The sequence below is a fragment of the Solea solea genome, chromosome 4 (genome assembly GCF_958295425.1).
Source record: "Solea solea chromosome 4, fSolSol10.1, whole genome shotgun sequence".
Taxonomy (NCBI): Eukaryota; Metazoa; Chordata; class Actinopteri; order Pleuronectiformes; family Soleidae; genus Solea; species Solea solea.
Window position 1 is genome coordinate 6,363,903 of NC_081137.1, and position 25,634 is coordinate 6,389,536.

At 40.0% G+C, this 25,634-nt stretch overlaps 3 protein-coding genes across 7 annotated transcripts; 2 read left to right on the plus strand and 1 right to left on the minus strand.

The window, feature by feature from the left end:
- The first annotated feature begins 8,508 nt into the window (after window positions 1-8,508).
- liat1 (ligand of ATE1) lies at window positions 8,509-10,988 on the plus strand. The gene is made up of 2 exons (XM_058627117.1): window positions 8,509-8,871; window positions 9,866-10,988. Exons 1-2 carry the CDS (start codon window positions 8,742-8,744, stop codon window positions 10,267-10,269), a joined length of 534 nt encoding a protein of 177 aa, XP_058483100.1. The 5' UTR covers window positions 8,509-8,741; the 3' UTR covers window positions 10,270-10,988.
- aifm5 (apoptosis inducing factor mitochondria associated 5) lies at window positions 10,970-25,289 on the minus strand. Of its 5 annotated transcripts, none has more exons than XM_058627113.1 (23): window positions 24,904-25,289; window positions 23,875-23,911; window positions 22,309-22,423; window positions 22,004-22,213; window positions 20,855-21,261; window positions 20,525-20,597; window positions 19,995-20,104; window positions 19,743-19,852; window positions 19,620-19,664; window positions 18,482-18,563; window positions 17,984-18,096; window positions 17,784-17,870; window positions 17,612-17,703; window positions 16,560-16,693; window positions 15,793-15,908; window positions 15,554-15,625; window positions 15,364-15,427; window positions 14,912-14,988; window positions 14,096-14,213; window positions 13,634-13,732; window positions 13,042-13,117; window positions 12,793-12,897; window positions 10,970-11,773 (listed from the first exon to the last, which is right to left on the minus strand). In XM_058627113.1, exons 5-23 carry the CDS (start codon window positions 20,871-20,873, stop codon window positions 11,740-11,742), a joined length of 1,626 nt encoding a protein of 541 aa, XP_058483096.1. In that variant the 5' UTR covers window positions 20,874-21,261; window positions 22,004-22,213; window positions 22,309-22,423; window positions 23,875-23,911; window positions 24,904-25,289; the 3' UTR covers window positions 10,970-11,739. The 5 variants fall into 5 exon arrangements, with proteins under 5 accessions (XP_058483096.1, XP_058483097.1, XP_058483098.1 ...); XM_058627114.1 differs by having other exon boundaries at window positions 20,855-21,060; window positions 22,309-23,789; XM_058627115.1 differs by having other exon boundaries at window positions 16,563-16,693; window positions 22,309-23,789.
- On the plus strand, window positions 22,897-24,978 carry LOC131458645 (TLC domain-containing protein 2-like; the record flags this gene model as incomplete). The annotated part of the gene is made up of 4 exons (XM_058627844.1): window positions 22,897-23,081; window positions 23,170-23,252; window positions 23,978-24,060; window positions 24,862-24,978. Coding segments are annotated over exons 1-4 (468 nt in total), but the record flags the coding sequence as incomplete, so codon positions are not given.
- Window positions 25,290-25,634: the final 345 nt, after the last annotated feature.

The following is a 25,634-nucleotide window of genomic DNA, read 5'->3' on the forward strand; positions in this document are numbered from 1 at the left end:
AAAGTGAGGAGAATTTATTGACATTCAGGTCTTTTGAGGGAATGTCTTATCAAGCCTTAGCTGTGCATGTATGAGTGAAATTCAAACGTATCTATCAAGAGCAGTGACTCCCAGTGTGTGGGGCCTTGGAGGTTTGGCAGGTCAAAATCAGTCTGGGGCATTTATTGGTGAAGTTGCCGTTGAATATCCGTCCCCTTACCCTTCCCTTCTAAATGTGTTGAAGAAACTATATCACCTTCAGTTAGCATTAAAACTCAAAACATGTTTAGTTTGTCCACGGTGGGCTATTGTGAAAACATGGCCGTCCAAACTAGGGGAACCTCTGTAGAGCTCACGTGGCTTCTGATAAACAGTGGTAATGAAAAGCAATCATTCATAAAAATCAGGTGATTGTACACATTTTACACACTGGACCTTTACAAGTGAAAAATATGCCTAGTAAAATACAATCTTGTATTTTTCTTATTTACATTTTGACACATGAACTATGCTCAGTAAAGTATAGGGCAAAAAAAGAATAAAGATATGGTCTGTGAACCATAAAAGATAAAAGTGATGTTAGTGCTGCCCTAAACACAAAATGGCTGTTGAGAGCGATGTGTGTTACCACCATGATGTGACAAGGCCTGCCAAACAGTTTGTTAGAGCCATATACAAATGGTGTTGATTATTATTACTATACGTAGGCCTTTGGAATAATTTAGTCATTTAAGTAATATATAATTCACGCATTTGGTCATACTTGGCACTTTAAATTTGTATTATTATTTTTCTGTGTGTGTGTTTATTATTATTATTATTATTATTATTTTTATTGTTATTATTGTTAAAATGGTTCAGGCTCCTTTAATTTTCCTGCTGTTGTAATGTACAATTAATCGAGGTAAATTGCACTTTCCCTCATTGGGCCCCACACGCTCTAGGTCCGCACCTGGTGGATGTAGCAGGACACAGAGCAACAGACAGTAACCGAAAGCGTCCTTTAACTCACATAGTTCGAAGTAGAGTGTGTTATTTTTTTTTGTTAATAGGCTGGTAAACGTTACAGGAATAATAAACGTCCGGATGACGATATCCAATAATACATTTTTGAAGCCAATATCGTCCGTTCTGAATATAGGAATGGTACGATACCACTTTTTTTTCTATATATTTACTATTATTCATCCAATAAAGTCATTTTAGACCATTTGTATTTGACTATAAAGCTGTTAACAACACATTAGTGCCGAGTCATGTCAAAGACGTTATTGTCCAACTCTGTGTAACATGTATTGTTCTCCCAAAAATAAGAAATTAACAGCGCAAATATGACTCAGCTAAAATGCTTTTGCAGGCTGTGCACAGTGGAGCATGTGGTATATTGGATTTTTGGATTGCATTCATTTTTATCTCGTATCAAAATATCACGCCGATAATATCGTGTATTCCTTATTGTATTGTATTGAGTACAACAAATATGTATCTTTTGTATCTTTCTTGATCGAAGAAAGATACTAAATGGCCAACAAGCCACCAAATTAAATTGTTTTCACCCCTATATATCGCCACCTGGGGTAGCACAGGCGGAGACATTTTGTCCAGTATACTAAGACAAAGACAGCAGTCCAGCTAAAAGGAGTCGATGAGTCTGTAGCTGGACTTCACTGTGCATGGAAAAGTACCGACTGTTGGTCTGAAAATGTGTGAAGTGTTGCAGATTTATCACATGATTTAACACATGAAATTATGAATTCACATATTTGCACAGTGCTGCTGCTGCTGTTGCTGCTGCTGCTCACATGGTAATTAAAGGCTGTGCATCTATTACATAGAGGAATGCAGGTACATTCCTTTGCTGTGGGTGTGGCCCACATGCAGAGTGATTACTGGGCCAGATTGTAGTCTGTAATAAAGACTGATCATTTTAGACTAGGAATGGGGACAAAGACAGAGAGAGGGCGGTGGCTTTGGCAACACTCTGACCATAGTGCAGAGATCTTCTTCTATGCTCGGCTGCTCGGCTGCGCACCGGACATAAAATGGCTATCTGACTTTGACCCTGAGATCACCGCAGATAAGTCACCGGGAATCGCTGTATACCATTCTGAATTCTGGGAGATCCTGTTTGATTGACAGACTTTTTATTTCTATTTTTATTGCTGTGTCATGTATAGAAAATGAGAAATGCAGACCAGTTAGTCATAGTACAACATACATCTTAAATAATATGACACAAATAAAACCTCATTTTATTTTGTTATTTCTGGACTTTGAAAAGACATTTTAAGTGTAGGTGATGAAGTTTGCTTTAATGTTAGATACATGTTCACAGTTGGTAATGTGCTGTATATATGGGGACAGTAAGCCTGTCTTCTTGGTGCTATTTCATCCCGCCTCCACTGAAATGAACCTACATAACACATCCCTTCTTGCCCCATCCTCCCATGACAAGGCACGCAATAGGAATGAAGGGTGTAGCCCAAGTTGAGCAAGATGGCCTCACTTCTGCAAATGTGGGCAATAAAACAAGTAAGGAGAGGTTGCCTGTGAAGCGTGGATGCGGGGGGAACACATGTAGACAAGCTGAGTTGCTTTTTTCACCGACACCCAGCCATCACTGCCATGTGATCCTCGCTGTGACGGGGCGGCTTATGTCACGCTCCTGGGTTGCAGTGGCAGAAATGCAGCTCGTGACACAGCCTTATTGAGCATTCCAACCGGTGCACTGAACTCTGGCTGTACAATTATGTAAGACAGGATCCATGGACGTAACACGTACACCAAGTTCCCCAACCCCTCCCCATTTCTCCCAGAGAAAGACTACATTCTACATCCTTTTACTTTGCTTTTAACGTATTTTTCACAAGTTTCAAATGCTGTTTATGAGTTGTGAAGACTAAATAGCCTCAAGCTGGACTGAGAGGCTTTAATACTTTGCTACGTCACCTGCTTTAATATTGTTTTTCCTGCTTCTCGCAAACATCTACAATAACAGCCTGGTGTTTATACACTTGTATTTAATTTTGACAATCCTCCGTGTCTACCAGATGACTGCTGGTGTCACTGCATTTCTCAGAAATGACTCAGGCCTCAGATAGCTTCCTAATTTTCACCTATCCCCTACTTGAGCACAGGCTTACTCCTTGGCCTGTTATGAAGTCAGCACATTTCACCAGGCTTATAACGCTGACACGTTTTGACAAGTGAGGAGTCTGTGTAGGTCGACATTCACCTAAATGGTCTATAAATATAACATACATCACTGAATTCTATAGAAGCTTGAACACAGGGTTCCTGTTTTTTTCTGAACGTGCTGTGACAACAGAAGCTATAAAAAGACACATCTGTAAATCTTCTGCTGTCTGAGTGTTTTTGCTGACAGTTCCTGTTCCTTGTATGTCCATTATTAATATAATCTGGACTTTTAAACTGATTTGCTGCCATCATCTTCACAGTGTCAGTGGCGTAAATGTTGATTAAATGATTTACAGGAGCCGGGAGGTTGTGAAATGTCACATTTTTAGATTGCCAATATAATCCCACTACCCCTCCTGTGTCAGTCACTGGGCCTGGACGACATCAGGCCTACAGCCTGTACTAACATCTGATATAAATCCTCGGCAAACTAACAAATAAAGCGACAAAAAACAGACATTGAGAGGTGAATTTGACTCCACTTAAGTCGTGGAAAGGTTCCCAGCTACTGCATAACCACGCAAACTGGGTCATCGAGGCTGGCCGGACTAACAGAGGCGGATAGGAAGAAGCAGAAACAGACAGACAGTGAGTAATAGTGCGCCCCACCTTGACCACCGGCCGGGTCGCTCCTCCAGCCCATCGGACGAAGCAGCGGACTTCGGGGTTCTTCGCCCTCTGCTCGGCGGAGTCCTGGACCTTCAGCGGGGTGTGCCACTCTGTCACTGCTCATATTCTAGCCTTCAACACGGCTCGGAACCATTTATATGAACATGGTCCCGAAGCGGCTTCTCTGCGCTGCAGCGTCGTAGAAAACTGCGTAGGACTTCAGCCCCTTTACACAACTCCTGCCCCTGCCCCTCTCCCTCTCTCTCTCCCTCTCCCTCTCTCTCTCTCTCTCTCTCTCTCTCTCTCTCTCTCTCACTCTCTCTCTTTTTCTCTCTGACACACACACACTCGTCAGACACACACCCGGCTTCACACTCCGATCAGCTGGCAGCGTAACGACGTAGGTACTGACGAAAAGCGTACGTCAGCATCGCTACGGATCTGACGTGACACGTCATGTAGCAGTTTGACCTGTTTATAATCTTTTTGCTGACATAAAAAGTCGTTGTTATCGCCTCGTAAAACAGGCTCCTGCTTAAACAAAAGCACCGCCTTATTTACAGTCACATACTGAACCAGAAATATGTTGTGACGTCATTGTTCTTGTGTGTGGGGCATTTTTAAAGAGATTTTAGCATATATTAGCTTCTTTTTAGCAAATTTTAGCTACATTTACACAAGTTTTAGTTTATTTCAAACACATTTTGGTTGTATTTGAGCACACGTTGAGCTATAATTAATATATTATATTATTATAGTTACATTGTAATGATCATGTAACAAATAGCTACCTGGCTGTTAGCATGTGGCTCAGCACACAGCAGTTCAGGTAGCAGGCTAACAACTTTCCTCCATACATTAGCTAGTCTAATGTTCAGTCATGGCAAAGCGTTCTGGAAGGAGCTTACAATGACGGACCAAAATGTCGCTGTTTGTGTTTGCCATACACTATATAGAGCATTTTTTATTGACTGGTATTGCTAACATTGGCGAGCCTGAGATACATTGTGTCCACTTCACAGGAACGCGGTACTCATTTTATATTTCCTGACTTTGCCTGTGACTGGGATTTGGTATGTGCCAATACAGAAATCTCACCACTGCTGCTAAACTCTCTGACATTTAAAGTACACATCAAAGTGTTTAAACAAGGCGTGACTGGTTAAACGTATACATGCTCTTTACTTAACATAAGATTGTGTGCATTGGTGTTGGACATAATACGAATACTGTGTATACTGTAATACTGTGCCCCTCTGTGTACAATATAGCCCCTTTTTGGCCCCACATCCTACTGACTAGGGCCTTCTTTCAGATGTCACTGTGTCACTGATTATGCTTTCTGCTACACTTGATTTTAAGCATCTTATCAATGAACACTTGATTGCTTTTTATTACAAAAATAAAACAAGATTAGTCAAATGTTTGTCTCTATCTGTCAGTATGTTTCTGATTTAAGTCAAACTAAGACAATAATCCGGTTTCCTTAATGTCAGGTAAAATAGAGCTAGTCTTAGTCAGACTAACATACTTGGATAATGTGATCCATGGTTCGATTACTCCTGCATGTATCACTTAGCTGGACGGGAGTCGGACTTGGCCAAAATTTGAGCTGGAAGTAGAAGGAGGTGATGTGTAAACTGCGACGACAGCTTCTTTCTTCGGACAACACAGATCTAATTTGTGTCATGACTAAGCAGGTACAAAACATACAGAACCACAGCACGAGAGATACAGACGCACATAGCCAATTAATAGATACAAACTGACTATCTAACAGCAGTACAAGCTAAAAGAATAAGGTCAGAAAACTCATTCAGAAACATCAGCACTATTAAAGTCAATGCTACAGCTGTTAAAAGTCTCAGGGAGTCACCATTTACAGTAAAAGGTTCAGGGTGCATTTTGCTGACAAAGCAGCTCTTAAGGTGTTAGTTTAAGCTGCACTATTGCTCAAAAGTTGCCCTGTGTTAAAACAGCACAGAGTCTGCAAATGGCCTCCAGAGACATCAGCAGGTTGAAGTGAACTTGTTACCCTCCCAACGCTGACGCACACAGACACTGTATGAGGCCTCTTGTCCATACTCTCCCTCTCTCTCTCTTTATGTCACTCTGCAGCTTTAAGGCTGCTGCAGTTTGAGAAGCTGTCACCTGACACAGTGAGCACAAACACATATACATCAGATCAAATCTGCTGTCTCACTCCCATGTCCTCTCCTTCCTCTGACTCCTTTCACCTCACAACTTAACACAAATAGAAGGTCGATGTACTGGGACTTTTCAGATTGCGAATATCAACTGCTGGAAACCACACGTTTAATTTGGAGCTTGGTAAATTCCTGAATTCTTCATGAGTTATCGCTGCTCCCGTGGGACTTTATTAGATTCCTCACACACAAAAATGACGCTGTTTCTGTGAAAAAGGATGCTGTTAACATCTGACCCTCGTTGCAGGTTTAATGGCATAATGTCCACCATATGTGACAGTTCAAATCACTACCAATCAGTGGTCCTTGTTCAGTAATAGACATGTTATGTCACACACAGTGTTGTATGGTACAAGCAGCTATTGCTTCACAGTCATATGACCTCCTTTATCCGTGCTGTGTACATATCTGGGAATCTTTTGTCACGAGTTCACCACTTAAATAGTTGGTGCTGAGTTTAAATGTTTCCACTGTGACTTATTGTATAACATTTACTAATTTCAGGCTCTAAATCGGTTCAAACTATGAGCCATGTCCATGTCTGTGAGTTAACACACCTCCTAAACCTACTCAATCATGTAAGATGATCCCGTTGCTCTTTGAAAACTGTCTGTACTGACTGCTGTGCATATCTGCAGTGGTAAGGTTGGGTTTTGGGTTGTCAGATTTCCTTGTTTCCAGTTTCCTAATGTGTGTACTTTGTTAAGTTTTAACTTTTGTCCTGGTTTTCCCTTGTGATTCTTCACCCTGCCCTAATATGATTCACCTGTGTTTTATTAGTTTCACCTGTGTTCAGTTAGCTCCGCCTCCCTCGTGTATTTAATCTCGCCAGTGTCACTTTGTTATGACCTTACACTTTAAACATTTCAAATCTTCTTAAACGTTAACTCTTTAACGATTGTTGACAAGTTATAAAGTTTGTCTTGATTCCTTACATTTCTGTCTCTGTTTTGTTGTCGTTTTTAAAGCTGCGTGAATATGCCTTCATGCATGAACGGTGTTCTATTACTAAAACTTGCCATGCCTCAAGGTACGTGTGTTTGTTTGTCATGGAGTCTGCACCTAATGGAGAAATGTGCATGACACTTATTCCCCCACCAACATTCACGACACACATGCTCCTCTAAACAAGAGCTCAGTAAAAGGTCTGAATAAATAGCAAACTGTTGGTCAAAGGTTGTGTGAAAATGGAAATTAGTGCAGTAGTCAAAGTAAAAAAACAAAAACAAATAAATAAAACTCAAATGACACTCTTGCATGGATTCATATTTGCCTTTTCAATTCTATTCTTCTGCTTCTCTCTTATTTATGATTATATAATTCTACATTTACTTGTCGAGAGGTTGTTTTACATTTTCTCTCTGACTCGACATCATGCTTTTTCCATTTTCTCTTTAGTAACCGTGGCTCATATCTGCATTCAGTTCAGAGGCTGAGCCTGAAGGCAACATTCTAATTTGTATATGTTGTGTTTTGTACGTACTACAGAAATTATTCAAATTGAAAACAAAAGTCACCTTTCAAGTATGTTTCTGTGCACATGCATGTGAAGTGTTTGTGCCGAGGAACAAGTGGGGGACTGGATTCTGTGGGACAGGAATAGGATGGAAACTCCTCAGGAAATGCCTCACTGCGTGCTGTGAATGCTGTCAGAGGCAACACATAAATCCTCCTGCAGAGACAGTTTCACAAATAGTTTCTTTTTTTTAGTTCCTTTAACATTAGTAAAGATAGATTAAATAACACTACTTTTACACTTCAATCAGTTTGTGATTGAAGTGTAAAATAAATGCTAAAATATTGTTGTTGTTGTTGATGTTTCTCTCTCTCCTGTCAAAAACTGCTTGAATAAATAAGTAAAAAGAATTATGGTAAATTACTAAGTCTCACTTTAAGTGCCTGATGTTTTCCACTAGTGATTAGGCATGGGATAATTTGGAAATCTCCTGTGATGATTATCCTGACCGAAATAATATTATATAATTTTATTGGTAATGATTTAACTGGTTATTACATGTGAATGTGTGGAGCCTTCTGTTTGCGTTTAGAGTGTGCACACATTTGTACATTCCTTAGTTGGGCACATTTTCTAAAGGTTTACAGCTACAGATGATTGCAAAAACATGACTGACACTCACAAATCACTTTTTAAAAGTGTAAAACTTTACGTCTTGAGATCCTGGAATGAATGAAAAAAAATCCAACCCTCCTTTTGGAGCAAAAAAAAAATCCTTAGCTTCACTCCGATCACATACCCTGCTGTAGCTGTACAGTAGAACAGTGTTTATGATTTTCCACCAGAGGAAGCTCACGTACCACTGGTGCTACACGTGCCATAGTTTGAGAACCATAATTTTATACCAGACATAATAATATTACTCTTAGTTTTGGGTAAAATACCAGTGCACACGTAACATCTTTACAACTATGCTCTTCCGCCACACGTGTCCTTGGTAGAGGGCGTGTCCTGTTGCCATGGACACGCGTCACTGCAACGCGGCTGTGAAGTGTCAAATAGGAAAAATATCCGCGTCGCAGCCAGGATTTACTACTCCTTTCTGCTGTTTTAGCATTACGAAAGGTCGGTTTTGTTTTGTTTGACCGTACAGAAGTTTTTACCGGGACTAAAGAGCAACGACAGCTGTCGTGTGGATACGTTTTTGGCGTCTCTGCGTGTGTGGTGGATGTCTTCAGCACATCGACACCTTTTTAAATCCTAATTGTTACTGCGTGAACCAGAACCACGCGATGCCAGAAAACAAGACGATTTCCCTGCTGATCCAAACACCAAACCACACATCTGAGAGGAGAAACAAGAAGAAGACGAAGAGGAAAAGAAGCAGAAACACTGTTTCCACCTCTCCGCCACAAAGTCATGGTAACACCGGCAAACTTTCATTTAACTAACAGCCAAACAGAAGCCACATTATATATCAAGCATGTGTTTGATATATAATGTGTGAACTTGTACACAAAACAGCCCATTATATAGAAAAAAACCTAGATTTTACTGTAAGCTAATTTGACCTACTTTACTCACTGTTGGGTATATATAGTATAATTGTGAGTATATGTCTGTATAATTGCGTTGTTTTATTCATTTAGAATAAATAAAATGATATAAATAAACTAGAAACTGGAGTAAAAGCATGACATCTGCCTCTGAAGTGAGGCAGAAAGCCGCAAAGAATGGAATTACTTTTCATATATGATGTAAATATGTACTTGACTAGAGTGCTTAATTAAACATACCAGTGACATATTGGTCATTTAAAGGGCAGAAAATGAACCTACAACAGTTTGACGAGGATTTGTTTCTGTTTTACATTATTTTATAATTTATATAAAACCTCTAGTTACTACATACAGTATGGATATGACAGAGCACAGTGTCAGAGTTATTATGGTCTCCACACAATGTAAAATGAAATGTTCTTGTTATTGTTGGCAAACAAGAACATAATCATTGTCCATTATTTGTACATTTTAATTCATATTTTCTGAATTAAATAAAGCCTCTCACTTATTGAATCGTGCAAAGCTGCAACTGAAATTGTACTTAATTTCTCAAAGACAGGGAGTCACATTTCTCCTGCTACTGTTAGGATTGCTTAAGCGGTTCAAACGTGGGTCAGTGTAAATGTACATAATGTAAAGAGCTGTTTGGAGCATGTGGTGGTGGTTTAAGATTCCTGGTGAGCTGAATGGGTCATTAGTGAAAAGGCTCCCAGTGTTGCTTCACCTCATCTATTACAGCTCATTACTGTAAACCAAGCCATTAGCCCTCCAACTCCACAGAGAGTCATGAGTAATCGAAACCCCTCAAGTCTACACTCTGCGTGTGTTTACATGTTTACACTGCTTCCCTACAGCGACACCTCAGCCTGTGTCTTTGCATCCGGTGTCCCTGCTGAGTCCTGGTCAGCCTCGAGGCCTGCTGCCAAAGCTGAGAGCTGCCAGTAAGAAAGGTGGAGAACAGAGCAGCGGCAGCGGCTGGAGGAGCAAAAAACACCCAAAGAGTTTGACACCAGCAAACAAAACCAGGGAGAGTGAGAGTGGAGCTCCAGCGCAGGGGTTTGTGTCAATGCCCAGCTCCCAGGCCAGGGAGAGTCTGAGGTGGGAGGGAGAACTGGGGGACCCCCGGGCTGAGGAGCAGAGGCTGGAGCTGTACAGGGCCGACAGACGGCAGCGGTACATCACACACAGAACGGCTCAGTATAAAGACGCACTGAAGGATGCACTGATACAGACAGAGCGTAAAGAGCAAAGAATTTAACTGAAACAACTCTGTCATTACATTCATTTGAACAGAGACTGAATCCTCCATAAGAACTATCCTCTCTGACCCGCTCCCAGGATGGTTTTTTAATTAACTTTGAATAACTTGAAATAGCTGTGGATGTTTTATCACTGAATGGATACATTTTATGGTTTACGTTTTATTACTCTGTGTTTCATGTTACTTCTGCATGAATATTTTATAATGTTATGAATATGATATCTTTGTAAATTTGACTGTTTTGGCTTTACTTTGCTTCCAGCTGCTGAACAAGACGACCAATGTTTCCAGGTTGTTCTTAATCAATTTCAATGACTTGAAATGTTTAATACAACAACAAAAAATATGCTTTTCTACCTAATAATGTGTTTGGGTGCATTGTAAACATTAAAGTTGTTCCAATGTTAGACTTCAGGATTATCAGGGCAATGTTTCTGTAAGGATTAATATACAAGTATGTAGAAGCTCTTTAACCAAAACGATATTTTTAATGCTGGAATATAATTATTATACTACTATCCATGACTAGTTTTACAAAAAAACTGAAAAAAATAGTAAAGCACATAATTTTTTCTTGATTAAGATGTCAAATTATAGTTATTTACTTGCATTCTGAACAGAATTTTTTTTTTTAGTGGTTGAATGTTATGCTTGATTAATATCTTGCCCAGTGCAAAGAATAACAAAAGAAAACGGCAACGTTTCACCATGACCTAGCATTTAATTAAAAAAGAAAATCCAAATCATTTACATAAAACAATACAAAATATAAGCCAATGGCGCTTTAAGCCCTAAAACTTCTACAGTTGTTAAAAAGTCTTCATGAGTTGAACTGTGAACCTGAGGTTTTCACCTGAGCGTAAACACTGATTTAGAAGTAAAGAAATAAAGTGATAAAGCAGTCAGACACTGCACTTGTTCTTTCATGGAGGTTTTGTCTCACTGTCTTCTTTGTTCCCTGTCAGTGTGTTTTGTTGCTGTTGCCTGTTTCAGCATCTCTGTGGTCAAAGAGCTGAACAGCGGCGCTCTGTTTTCCTAAATTCCCCTCTGAAACCTCACTGACCTCCCCACATACACGGCCACCGTGGACACGGAGGTCACAGCACCTTCAGGCCGCTCACACCACCTCATCAATATTTACAGCGGAGACCGCAAGGCATCATGAATGTGACTGTTAGTGAAATACCCCTGAAGACATGTGAGATGTGAAAATAGAATAAAGATAAAAGCTGGATTAAATAATATAAAATAGTAAAAGCCCCCCAAAAAAGCTGCATCCATCTGAGGTATGTGGTGTTTGTGTGATGTATGGATTCAGTCCTGCTTTCAGAACACAGGTCTGTAAAGACTGAAGACTGTCTCTTTCACTCTCTGTCCTTGGTGAGAGCAGTGGAGACAAGGAGGCTGTTGTTGTGGTTTCATACCAACACTGCACAGACGATGAGTCGTGATGATGAGAAGTGGAGATCAGGAAAGCTGCAGCCAGCTCAGATCATCTGATCTGTCAGAGAGGGGGGAAAAAAAAACAGAACAGGTGACACACTGTAGGATATATGATTTCTGGCCACTTGGGGGCAGTAGAAACAAGTTGTTTGACATGTAATAAAGGAGTTTTTACACATACTACAGTTATGGTTGTTGGGAACTTTTAACCAATAAAAAAGTTCCAACGTGTGAGAAAATAATTCTCTAAAGATTCCACAATTTTCTTATGTAAGTGTGTGTAAGTGGGAAGAGGTTCCAAACACAAGGTAACAACAAAAATGGCTCTGACAGTGGTTCTACATTATAACTTAATGCTCTGTTCTGAGTCTAGCACAATAAAACGTATAATCCTTTTCCAAAAAATGCTATAAATATGGATATATATATATATATATATATATATCTGTTTAATTAGATTGTTGACTTTGTCTTTTAGTCTTAGGACAGGGGTCTGCAACCGGCATCTCCTTTTCATTTTCTTATTTTTTCAACACCTCATTTTTTAGAGATCAAGGCGATACATAAAAGTGTTCTAATGTTTTGTGCGTCACATACAATGTCTACATCAAATGCTAAATCGAAAACCTCCCCAAACCTGACCAACTTAGAAATATGGGAAGCCATTTGGAGTCCTGTCTACTAAGTATGAACTACATAAAATCCAAATGTTGTGTTGTTGTGTTGTGCATTTCAAGTGGGCTACTTTTAATTTCATTAATTTTCCACAAACAATGGAAGGACTAAGTCTACAAAATGCTGTGTTTTATTTCAAACTACTATAAACAGCATTGAAATGTCACTTTTCTTTTTGTAGTTCTTTCTATTTATTTGGCTGTTTTTATACTAAAGGTTGCATCTTAGGATTTATTTTATTCATTTTTATTTAACCTTTATTTAACCAAATAAAAGACCCATTGAGATCAAGATCTCGTTCACAAGGGTGACCTGGCCAAGAAAGGCAGCAGCACAGGACGTGGAGAGGTCACGTCAAAGAAATAATACAAGAATCTTTGTTTGCGACCAGATTTTTCATACTCGGCCTCTTTCTTTGTGATGACTCTTCCTGTTGTCAACCTCTCAGCCACCGCAGACGCTGCTGGGTCATAGTTCAGACTCGCTACTGCTATGACTTCATCATTCCTGGGTAAGATCGATAAAAACATTAATTAAAACATACTGTATATATATTTTGTCACTTAACCCTCAAGCTTCACTTTATTTTACTAGCCTCTTAAGTGGAGAGATGAAGCCTGAGGGTTAACTGCACTTGTTGTTTTAACTCACTTGATGTAGAGCGCCACAAACTTCCTGTCCTCAAACGTTCCTTTCATCACAATCTCGGTGTATCCTTCTCCATAACCTGCACCCGACCAACATACAGACATGACATATGTTTAACAGTGGTTTACAGTAATGTGCAGTAGTTTGTGTATCGGTTTGTTCTTTCTTTTCTTTTTTAATGATATACTTAGGTGTGATAACTTTGTATATGCATGTTGATAAGGTGACGTGAGTGAAACACTGCACATACTTAAGTTTACATTGTCTAAACATCAACATCTATGTTTTTTTTTACAGTACTTAAATGATTCTAAACGCTGATTTAAGACATAAATTAAAGTCCAACAATACAACAATGTGGTTTGTGTCAACGTGGTTGTTCTCAGTTTAATGAATGAATGAATATATGACACATTGAATGATGGGTGTGTGTGTGTGTGCCTTGTTTTCCTTATGTTGTGGGGACCTAAATCTGGGATAAGGCCAGTAGTAATTACGGTTAAGGTTAGAGTAAGTCTCCAGGAAATTAATTTAAGTCAGTGTAATGTCCTCTGAAATAATGGAAACCAGTGTTTTTGTGTGTGCGCACACTCACCTGCATATCGGATTGTCATACCCAGTAGGACGGTCCAGTAGAAAGGAACTGTGTTAAGTTCAGTCGGATAATTCATCATATTCAGGGCTGCTATTCTCCCTACAAAAACCAACAGATAAATTAAAGGTAGAAAAAGTGATGACGACAATGATGATGATTTTAGTCATGGATAAAGAAATAGTTTAAGAGGTAGAATGTTCAGCGGTGAAATTTTGATCTTGCCTGGTTCTTGCTGCCGATTTGTGTTGATAGAACCTTTAAAACTTCGTTAACTGATGATACAAATTAAATGTTTAGTTTTAGTTTAGCATCAGGAGGCTTTCAGGGGCTCTCACGTTTAAATTTGTGAAAAACGGGTGTGAATTGACAGAGAACTGACAGTTTTAAAATCTCATCCCTGCGTCTCACAACAGATTTTGTATTGTATTACAGTTTCAGAAATTTGTAACCAAACTTTGTTACCCTGTGCTTTTGCTATCTGCCAGTGTCCGATGTTCACCATCCGGTTTTTGGCCATCGCCAGGGGGAAGGTGGTCAGGTCACCCGCACAAAACACGTCAGGGATGTTGGTGTGCATGTACTGCAGGAGGGAAGTACAGGAAGGGCACTGATGAAAAATGCCCGTAGATAAAGGGAATATTGTAAAGGATGCGCTCAAATAGGATAGGATAAATAGGATTGGTGAAATGTTTCAGTGTCAGAGATCTGATAAAATACAGTTTCTTTGAATATACTCCTCAGAGTGTCAGGACCCTTGGTTACTCCACACGTCTTATTTTTTGTTCGGTCTTTTTAGTTCTTCGCTCCTGGAGTTCCTTGTTAGTTTCCTGATTATTTTGTAGGTCTTTCTAGTGTGTGAAGTTTGTTCAGTTTCACTGTGTCCTGTCCTGTCCTGTCCTACAGTACAAATACTTTGTTACCATACTTAAGTAGTAAATTCAAGTATCTATACTTCACTTTATTTGTATTCTAGCAACTTTTAATTCACTACATTTACTAAATAAATTGTGTCATTCTATAACCAAAAATTACTTAGTAAAGTACAGTCAATTTCTTAATATTATTGCCAATGGAAAAGCAAAAATTGTGCCGAGTCGTGCCGGGACCATGTAGTGAGAGTGGCAAAAATGCTATGTGACATCACATTATAGGATATATATATGTACATTTGTTAGCAAACAAGGGGTTAATTAGTCCACATTCATTTGTTTGAATACTGGGTGTTTATAGAATGAAAGAAGAATTAAAATGTTATTTATTTCATTATTTGTAGCTCACCTTATCAACTGGTACAAAGTGTTTTGCATCCATCTGTATGTTGCTGCCTCTCAGCACCTCTGAGTTTGGAACGACGCCTGATGGAAGAGGGGAAATGCAACAGGTTTTATAGGATTATTGCAGCTACTGTTGTTTTTTTTGACTGAAATGTGTGTTTATGAGTTATTAATAAATATAATACAAATACAGGGGGGAAAAAAACAGAATTCCAAAGTCTGATGTTTTGGGAATTATTTCACTTTCTGTTTAAGAGTTAATAGCAAAACTGTCACATTGTTCAAATAAGTGTGAATCTTCAGGTAGCAGCTACTTAGCTTAGCACAAAGACTAAAAGGAACGAAGGGGAATTTACGACAAAAGTTCAAAATTTCCAAAGTTTTATAACTGAGGGTATAATAAACTGACAAATGATATGGAAGAAGCAACAAAAGAAATAAAGAAATTCCACTCACCGATGCCAACGATCAGAACATCAGCAGGAATAATTCTCCCACTTTTAAGCACAATCTCATTCACCTTGATGAAGATGAGGACAACAAAACCAACTGTCACTTTGTGATTATAGTTGCTCAATTTTTCTTTTTCTTTTTCTTCTTCTTAAAATACTAACAAATAAGGACTAAGTTTGTTTTTACATTTTACCTTGCCGTTCACACCTTTGACCTCCGTCACAATATCGTTCATGTAGAATTTCACATTTTTCTCTGAAAGCATCTGCAGGAACAAACCATCGTTAGTACACACAATGTAACCTTTCTGGGTCCCTGGGCATTGTTTCTATGTTTTTGTGTTTTCAGTTATTTATGTTTTTTTATGTAATGTAAATCTACCATTTACATGAATATTTGACATTCCTGTAAATGGTAGTCTTTCTCTCTTACCATCATAGTGAATTTGCCGATCTCAGGACCCAGTGTGTTCTGATACGGCATCTCGCTGCTACCAATCACTGTGATACTGGAGGCTTTGTCTATCAAATAAGACGCAACTTCCATGCCTGGAAAAAATGTGAAAATTCACATTGAAACCACTGATGAAAAACAACAACAACAACAACAACAACTGTACAGAGCTCTGGTAGCTAACATTGTGCAGTCCTGTGATGCAACAGTAGGAACCAAAACAACACCATGATGTTGAAATATGTAGCCATAGATACTGTATATGTAGCCGGCAGCATATACTGCACTATGTAAGGCAACTCATCTTTTTAGCAGCTTTATTCATAAAAATGTGCCCTGGTATATGAAAACAGTCACTCTTTGCCATAAAACAAGTTTTGAAGAAAAACAAGCATGAAGATGGAGCGATAGGAATCCCCATGCAACAGATTGTGCTTGTGTAGTTATAACTTCATATTAGAATCCAACGCTTCCTTGCTTGAATATCTTGTTGTTTTTGTTTTTTGAGTGAAATTTTATCAGACAGATGTCAGGTTACTGCAGGTCTGGAATAATGTCAGCGCCGGCTGCTTCCATACTCGTGAAAAGCACAGCTGATGTAATTTAAGGGTCAGATATATTCAGTCTGCCAAGTTCTGCGATATACATTTCTCGATCTCTGTGAATATGTAGTGCGCAGTGAACTGCGATGGCTTAAAATGGGGCAGGATTGTCTCATAAACAAAAAAAATAAGATGTAAACAAACTACCAACAAACGACGTTCCCACGAGGACGACGTTGCTGCCCAGACAAGCTGCGTGGATTTGTCGGGCGTCTTCTGGAGTCTCTAACATCTTGACGTTGTCCAGGTTTATGTCGTGCACATCCAGACATTTTGCCCTAAAAGGACAAGCCATGACTTATAAGTGATACAGAGCAGAACAGTGATGCAGCAACGACGACTACCTTCCTTCTGTAACATTTTAACAGGTGGACAGTAATGAATTACATGTACTCACATCATTGTACTTGAGTAGGATTTTTGTGCACTTTTACTTTTTAAAGTCATTTTTAAAATTTGGAAGTTCTGTACTTCGCTATGTTTTAAATCCCACTGAGTAAAAAAAAGTGTTGGCCTGAATCAATTAAATAAATAAATAAATGAATGAATAAATAAATAAATAAATAAATAAATAAATAAATAAATTAATTAATTAAAGCACCAGAAACTTGCAAGGAATGATGACAAGTGAATGATGAGGACAGAATTAGCACTAATTAAGGTCCCTGAGTGAGTCAGAAAGTTAAAGCATTTGTGACCTTTGACCCATTTTGATATGTGTTTACATATTGTATTTTGTCAGCACTTTAATGTGTAAAGGTTTGCCTTTAATTCAAAACAATTAATGTGAGATTTGTGTCCCCTTGACCTTTTTTGCAAGACACAAGAAAGAACCCCAACCATGTTAAAAAAAATTTAAACTTTAACTTGATTAATTTTTAGACCAGTACTTTTATTTGTACTTCAGTAAAATCTTAGTAGTAAAAATAAGTGGTACTAATATTTCAGTACTCTTTCCACATGTGCCTTTCTGCATGTTTGGGTATTCTCCGGTTTTCTCCAAAAAACCAATGGTGTGAATAAATGATTGTGTTACCCCGCCTTTCGCTTTATTTCAGCTGGGATTGGCACTAGCAGGCCCGTGACCCTCATGTTGAGGACAAAGTGGTAGACGATGAATGAATGAATGTCCTGTTCAGTTATCTGAGCGATCACATTCACAGACTTGGGGGATGAGGGTGTTTTCGTAGCTGTACCTGCAGCCAGTTGAAATGAGGAGCTGGTCATAGCTCTGGACAGAACCGTCATCAAACGTGACTGTCTTCTTGTCTGTGTCCACCGACAGTGCCTGTCAACACAATGGCGGTCCACTCAGTCCCAGAACATGAAAACTGTGTTAGGACGTTTGTTGACGGGAGACAAACTCACTTTTTTCCTGAGCCACACCTCGATGCCGTACTGCTGGAAAAACTCCATCCTCCGCAGCAGAATACTGTCGCTCTCAACATTCATCACCTGTAACACAAGTGCAGACAGCGTGCGCTTATGTAATGATAGTTAAACACAGCATACACACACACACACACACTCAGCAGGTACATGTCTGTGTCATGCTTAAATCACAGCACCTTGCTGAGGCGGGTTTTGTCGTGAGGTAAAAGGTTGTCTTTGGTGACCATGATTATTCTGCCGCCAAAGTTTTCTTGACGGAGAGTTTCAGCACAGATCAGCGACGCGGGACCTGCACAAAGTCGATGTAGGGACACTTTGTTTACAGTACAGTAACAACATGGTAATATGTTAATTCGTATGACCAAGATATTTCTTTGAAAATGCCATGCTAATACTGTGATACAGTCCGTTTCCATTGTCATACCCAAGCAGGGGAATGCATTAAAAATTTGATGGTATAACTATAATATTTCATTCCTATCACAAAAGTATTATTATACTACCACTATACTATATATACAGTATTATGACTATACTGTAATGCAAAGTGTTATCATCAGTTTAGTATCTGTCCAATAATATTTACACTTATATGTTCAAAAATGAAAAGAATCATATGCTGTTTCTTCTCTTACGACACACACACACACACACTCATATGAAGGAGGCCTTACCTCCTCCCAGCAGCAGAATAGTGTGAGTAACTCCTGGTATTGCAGTTCCCATACTCTTCAGTCTTTTTTCCTGCAAGAGAGTCTGAATCACAGGGAAAACAGGACCATGTCATGTCGTATGCAAATCAAATGTTTCTTCTTGAAGGTCCAGTGTGTATTCAGTATGTTTATATAAGTGTATGACTTATTTTGAATTAAAAATTGTCCTTACACTAAGCTTTTTAGACATCAGCAACGTCGTAGCTCTACAGCAGCGACAAATCAACCGGCAGTGCTGTCGCTTAAAACACCACACTCGTGTGTTAAATATTGAGATTTTAGAAATGTCCTTGTTAAATGTTGGAGATTAACGCATGTTTTCAGGATTTTTAAGTCTTTTTAACTGATCTACAGTTCGGCATTGTTCGGTTTCATCCTCGTGTCGGACGTCGCGCTCATGGCTCTTCCAGTGACGACACTCTCTGACCAATCTGTGATCGGCAGTCTGTCAACGTCACATTTCAGCTGGCTTGGAAACTCGCCAGGGCAGGTACCAAAAAGAGTACCGGGTACCAGGAACTATCCCTAATGGAAAAGAGTTGAGACTGTTACCCTGTGTGCGAAAGACATCATGGTCGCAATGGTCGCAAGTTCGATTCACCCCTGGCTGATTGTACTCAATTCCATTGTAAGTCACTTTGGATAAAAGCGCCTGCTAAATGACATGTAATGTAATGTAATGAGACGAGCCGAGTCGTGCTAGAAGTGTATAGATGGAAAAGTGCCATAATTCTTACACACTAGACCCGGTCTATTCAAATGGTGGCCCGTGGGCCACATGCTACCCATAACCAGCTTCATAGTGGCCCAGCCTGTGGTTCCTCCAGAATTTCTACATTCCTACATCAATTCCTCCAGTCGTCTGATGAGGTTTGATAGCAGTGTTAGTTCTTTCATATTCTGTTAAAGGTACTTTGATAGTGTGTGGGTTGTACATGACATATGTTCGAGAAATGCAGAAAATATCTTAGTTTGAAAACGCAGCCCAACTGAGTTTATAATTGAATACTAGACCTTTAATGTCACACTAAAAAGATGACTGCATCGGTACTGTATGTCGGGGGAAAATGTGAGCGAGAAAGGAAAAGTAAGTTCTTACCTTTTTGATGACAGACACATACACTTTACTGTTTTGAATTTTGACCTTCAAAGGAGAAAAAGACAAAAAAAAATGAATGAATGCACAAAAATGAGCCTGTCTGTCTGTTGTTCTGGTTTGTACCTTGTGGCAGGGTAAACAGTCCATACCAGGAAACTCCTCCAGATCTCCTGTTTGGACATTAAAACAGGAGCCGTGCCATGGACAGCGCACTCTGTGGCCTGAAAGAACTCCTACACACACACACACACACATACACATACAAACCAACGATCATAATCATCAAAACAGTGGTTGATAAACTTGACGTCACAGAACACGGAGTCGTTTGTCTTCTCCCTCTTTTTCCGCATTAAACCCATCCTGCGTCTGTACCTTTGCTGAGCGGAGCCCCATAGTGTGTACACTGGTTACCAATGGCACTATATTTGCCGTTGGAGCGAGTCAGCAACACGCTGTGATGTCCCACTTCAACCTCCATCATCCTGAGATAAAACACACACATTTTACACTCAGATTACACTGTGTAAGAAACATGGTGATCCAAACAGATGTTGAATGGACCGATAGATATAGATATGGCAAAAACACTAAGATAGTGGTGATCTGTTAAAGTTTACTCCGCTAAATTGTCATTATTTGTGTAGCTGTACTTAATTTATACAGTACTGAGTGCTGATTAGTTCCTTTTAGCATCCTCATAACATATTAAAGTCATATTTTGACACTTTGTCACTGTTCTCATCACATAACATCCTAAAGGTTTAGAGTCTATACCATTTAAAATACGTCCTATAGGATACACATCAGTGTGTGTGGCTCTGATGTATGGTCCACGTATCAGTCTATATTATGTGCTGTATAAGTAATAAGGTTGCCAGGTTGTGAAAATCTACTCTCCTTACTGTCCATCCTGCAGGTCTGACTCCAGACACACGGCTGCCGTCAGCTCCTCTGACGTTTCTTCTGGATCAGAGTCTATAAAACACACACACACACACACACACACATGTTTGCACAGAAGTCTTACTGAGGACACTCAAAGCATTCCCTAGACCCTTAACCTAACCCTAAAACCTAGTCTTAACGCTCAAAAAGCCCTTTTAAGGGTCGACAGAATTTGAGGACCAGCCAAAATGTCCTCAATCCCTATGGTTTTTAAAGTTTTTTTTTTGATCCTCAAAGTGAAATCAAACGCCAGTGTTAGTTAAATAGTAAAAACTCATTGTACTCACGTGGTTTGGTGACCGACATGCCTCTGATTCTCTCTGATTTATGCAAAAGGTCACACAGATTCACAAAATCTCTGCAGACACGTACAAAGTTAGTCCGATGCTCCACTGACAGCCGTTTGCGGCCGCGGTTTGTTCCCTGCTCATCAGCTGAATGATGATATATGAGCCCGTTTCCGTGGCAACCAGTCCATCCCTGACCCTCATCCCTTGTTGAAAAGTTGGAAGATTTGGGTTTTCATAAGGAAAAAAAGCAAAAATCAACCAAAAAGTGACTTTTGGGACCGTGGTGAATGAAGAGTTTGAGTGATGTCGGTGGTGGATTCAGCCGTGTCATTGTTCCACAGAAAAGTCTTTTGTATTTCACAACAGCAGCACAGAGGAAACGGCTGACGAGGCAGCACAGGACACTGAATGGACACACGACAAGGCTCAAATTACCAAACCAGAGGTGGACTGTTGTTGACATGCATGGTTTTAAGATTTATCTCTGACTACTATCGTGCAAAAAACACGTCCAACATTTACTCAACTATTGTGATTTTTACAACTCCAACTTTTTTCTTCTACTTACCTACATTTTCAGATAATTCTGTACTTTTAATTTGATTCATTATAAAATCTGGACTCATGCTGTCAAATGGTTGTACGTTTACCCTTTCATTTGAGACCCAAAATTCCTTTACAATGTTTTGTTATTTTGTTATTTTCTTCTTTCCTCTCCGTTAGTCATCCCACAAGCCCTCAGATTTAAATATTAATCATTTGGAAGATCCTGTCCTTTAGGTTTAAATCTACCAGACTGAACCACCTCAGTGTAAAGCAGGATAAAGTAATGTCAGCAGCAGTAAAATCCTGCTTATACACTGAAAGAAATGATGAGTACTTTTACTATTGGTATTTAAGGTAGGTTTTGTTGATAATACGTCTCCATTTTTGAATGCAGGGACCGTATTTTATTGTATTTAATAAGATTAACTGTATAAATAGATACTATACGTTGCGATTTAAATGTGTCATTGTTGTTGGTGTCAGACAGGCTGGTCTGGGTGTTTCAGAAACTGCCAAGGACTGAGCTGCCCTCTTGGCCAGGTCTAACTTGCAAAACATCTTTTGATCTGAACCTGGTGAAATAAAAATCTCTTAACTCACTGTTACAATGGCGTGTTAAGGTGGGCCCAAGCGCAGAACACAGAGGAGGAGCAGAATGAAGTTTAATTCATTAAGGCGTGGGAGCGGCTGGCAGCGAATGAAGCAAGGGGGAAAATGGCGATGTACAGGCGGCTGGATGGGCAGAGGGAGCTGGGTGGTGTGGCAGGTGAGCTGGCGGGGACTAGGCAGGCTGATGGTAGGTCGGGAACACTGAGCAGAGGAGAATGAAAGTGAGTGAGGCAAACCAGGATGGCAATTTTAACAAGAGTATGCAAAAAAACACTGAAGGAGCCTGGCGGTGTTACCACATGAGGTGATAAAACAATCTGGCCTTGAGGGGGAGGAGAGCTGGTGTCGATATTGGGAGCTTGATGAGGAGATTGGAACCGGGTGTGTGGGAGGCGAAGACCAGTTGAGCAGCTGATTGACACACACACACACACACACACACACAGGCAAAACAGGGACATGACAGACAGACTGCAAAGGGGAGGAACAGGAGTGCAACCTGCCTATGACACTCACCAGGTGCCACTCCTGCCACTTTACTAAGTGTCCCGTACCTAATAAAGGGGCCAGTAAGTGTACACTGCTGTGCAGATTAGGAGTCTTATCTTGACCTTTCAATGACTCTGACCCATGGAAGGGCCGGGACCCTTCAGCTGTTATCAGTGATCAGTTTATCACCTCACGTGACGAAGGAATGCGTGTTAGAGGGCGACGATCGCTTCAAAATATATATCGCTGGTTGAAGACAGTGTTTATTTTTTCTTCCCTTTCTTTCCTTCCAAACACAGTTTCAGCCCACACTCTCCCACCACTGAGGATGCGGTCTGACAACAGCAGAGCATGACACAGGCGAGGTGAACTCAGCTCTGCGGTGAAGCCTGGTGATGGATCTGAGGTCAACACTCCTGGTCACAGGAGGATCGGCATTGTCTTTCAAACTGCTGAACACCATTGTCAGGTTCCTGCCAACGCCGGCGGCAGTGCTGGCAACAAAGAAATCCTGGAAGTGGAGGAACATCAGCACTTCTCTGGCTCACAGCTCGCTGACAGGAGCATGGGCGGTTTTATGGTGTGTAAAGATAAAACACTTCATCACATTTCAAATTATTTACACTCGCGTTGAGATCTCTCTCCTCTCTCTCGCTCTTGCCTTGCAGTTTCTCCCTCCAGCCTCAGATGCTGGAGGACCTGATCTCATTTCACTCCGTGTCTTCCCACAGCCTTGTAGCTGTATCCACAGGTGAAGCCTTTGCACTAACAGGAATGAGCATTATATAGTAGCCATATATCAGCAGCATTTTCATCTTTTAAATCATTACATTACATTATGTATGTAATGTAATGTAATGTAATCTTAAATCAAGCCAAAGTCAGATTACAGACTGGATACTGCCAGTGAAAAAAAAACAACCATGATAAACTAATTCCACAAAAGTACATGTCTAGTAGTCTTGATGACTGCTCAAATGATACAAGGATGATCAAGAATCATTCCCCATCAGCATGTAGAGGAAATACAAATTAAATCCACAACTTTCTCATTGAAAGTCAACCTTCTCTTCTACTGGTCCACAAAGGCACCACTGGGATTTGGGTTGTTCGTCTCTGTGTGGCCCTGTGATGGACTGGCGAACTGTCCATGGTGTACCCTGCCTTTTGCCCACATGTGGAGGATAAATCCGTAGAAGATGGGTGGAATCCATTGATCAGTGCCGGAGTTCTTAAAATTGTTACTGCGTTCACAACTCCTGCTCTTTAACGGTCAACTTGTCTGCAACTTTAAAACCATTATTTTATTTTAATTTATTGTTTGCAATCGGTTTCTTGCATTTGTGATAATTATTAAGAAGTGTGCTACTGACCTCTTGTCCCAGTCATCCTCGTCTTGGGGTCTTTTACCTGGTTAAATAAAAAAATAAAATGTTTTCATTTTGATTTCATTCTTATCATGTTTCTCCTCTGTAGGTTATTTTATCCATGACTTCTGGGACATGGCCTTGAACCAGTCATTCAAACAGTCCTGGGAGCTGCTCCTCCACCACACCGTGGTAAAACTTCACTCACGTGTAGAGTAAAAAAAAGAATCACTGGTCAACATTCTGACTGAATTTTTCTGATATCACTTGAGATGAAATTACCCAGTTAAATTAGTGTGTGTGATTTTGTTCATTTGCTTTCTTTGTAACATCTTACCTATGTTTGGTAACATGCAGTAAGAGAAACTCCCTTCTATTACTCGTCATAAATTATACACAGTATGTTTTGTAACATAAACTTTGAGACATCTGTTCAGCTTGGAGCTGGACTGATAAGCCTCTGTGTAGTTGCTGATTTAACCAGAGTGGTAATAAAACATTTATGTAAAGCTGTTTGACCCTGAACACCTCCATGTCATCACAATTACAGTCTTTGTATATAAAGAATGGCTTTATGAGGGTTTAGACTTTGTTTCAGGGTTAGGGGTAGAATTGGATTAGAGTTAGAATACATTACTGTATCTTACTACAAATGTTCTACAAGAGTGGGTGTTCTTATATACATGGCTGAACCTCATTTCTAAGGAACTGGTTAAGTTTAAGGCTAACATTTGAATTGTGTTTAGGTTAAGGTAAGAAATGCAAATCTAAAGGGCTTTTTCAGGGTTAAGACCTGGCTTTAGGGTTCGAATTGGGTTTAGGTTAAGGTTAGGATAAGGGTTAAGGTTAGGGTAAGGGGGTAGTGTATGCATTATGTCAATGATGTGTCTTTACTAAGATATAAAAACAAGTTTGTGACTGTGTGCTTGAATTAATGACCTCTCTTTTGGACGCGGGCTCTGTGTGTGTGTTAACCACTACGTCTTTTCTCAGGCGATCTCCTGCTTCGGTTTGGCTGTTATCAATCGTCTCTACCTGGGCTTTGCTCTGGTGTCTCTGCTGGTGGAGCTCAACTCTGTTTTCCTTCACATCAGACAACTCCTCCTCCTGTCAGGACAGAGGAACAGGCCTGGGACTGAGGTCACAGCCCCCCGCCCCACTGTGACCTACATGACAAACAGCTGGCTCAACCTGGGAACGTAGGTGCTCACTTGAATAAGAGACATTTCGACAAACAGAGGATTCCTCTGCTCACCCCTCCCTCTTACTGGTACTGTTATGCTGCAGAATAAGTCAGGGTCATTGACTCCTCTGTGATTTCCTGTGTTGATTTGTCTGACCGTCAGGTTTCTGGTGTTTCGTGGCTGCACACTGGGTTGGATGGCTCGATGGCTGGCAGGTAACAGTGAAAATATGCCTCGCTCCATCCTGGCTTTGGGAACAGCAGGCCTCAGTCTCATCTGCATCATGAACACTGTGCTGTTTTACAGACTGCTCAGAGCCGACGTCCTCACTAACACAAAAATCACAAAAGGCCAACACTAGAGGGAGACTTTTGCTCACACATACAGTACCTACAGACTCAATTTCTATCATAATTTCTGTCTTTTTTTTTTATTTGTTATCATTGATTGTTAAGTTATTGTTGCGTTCAAAGGAGATAAAACAAATGTTTATTTTAATCACAGTTGGAAACAATGCAGGAGGTGGTTGCCAGATTCTCTGAAAATATGGAAATAAGATACTTATACTTATCACACATAACA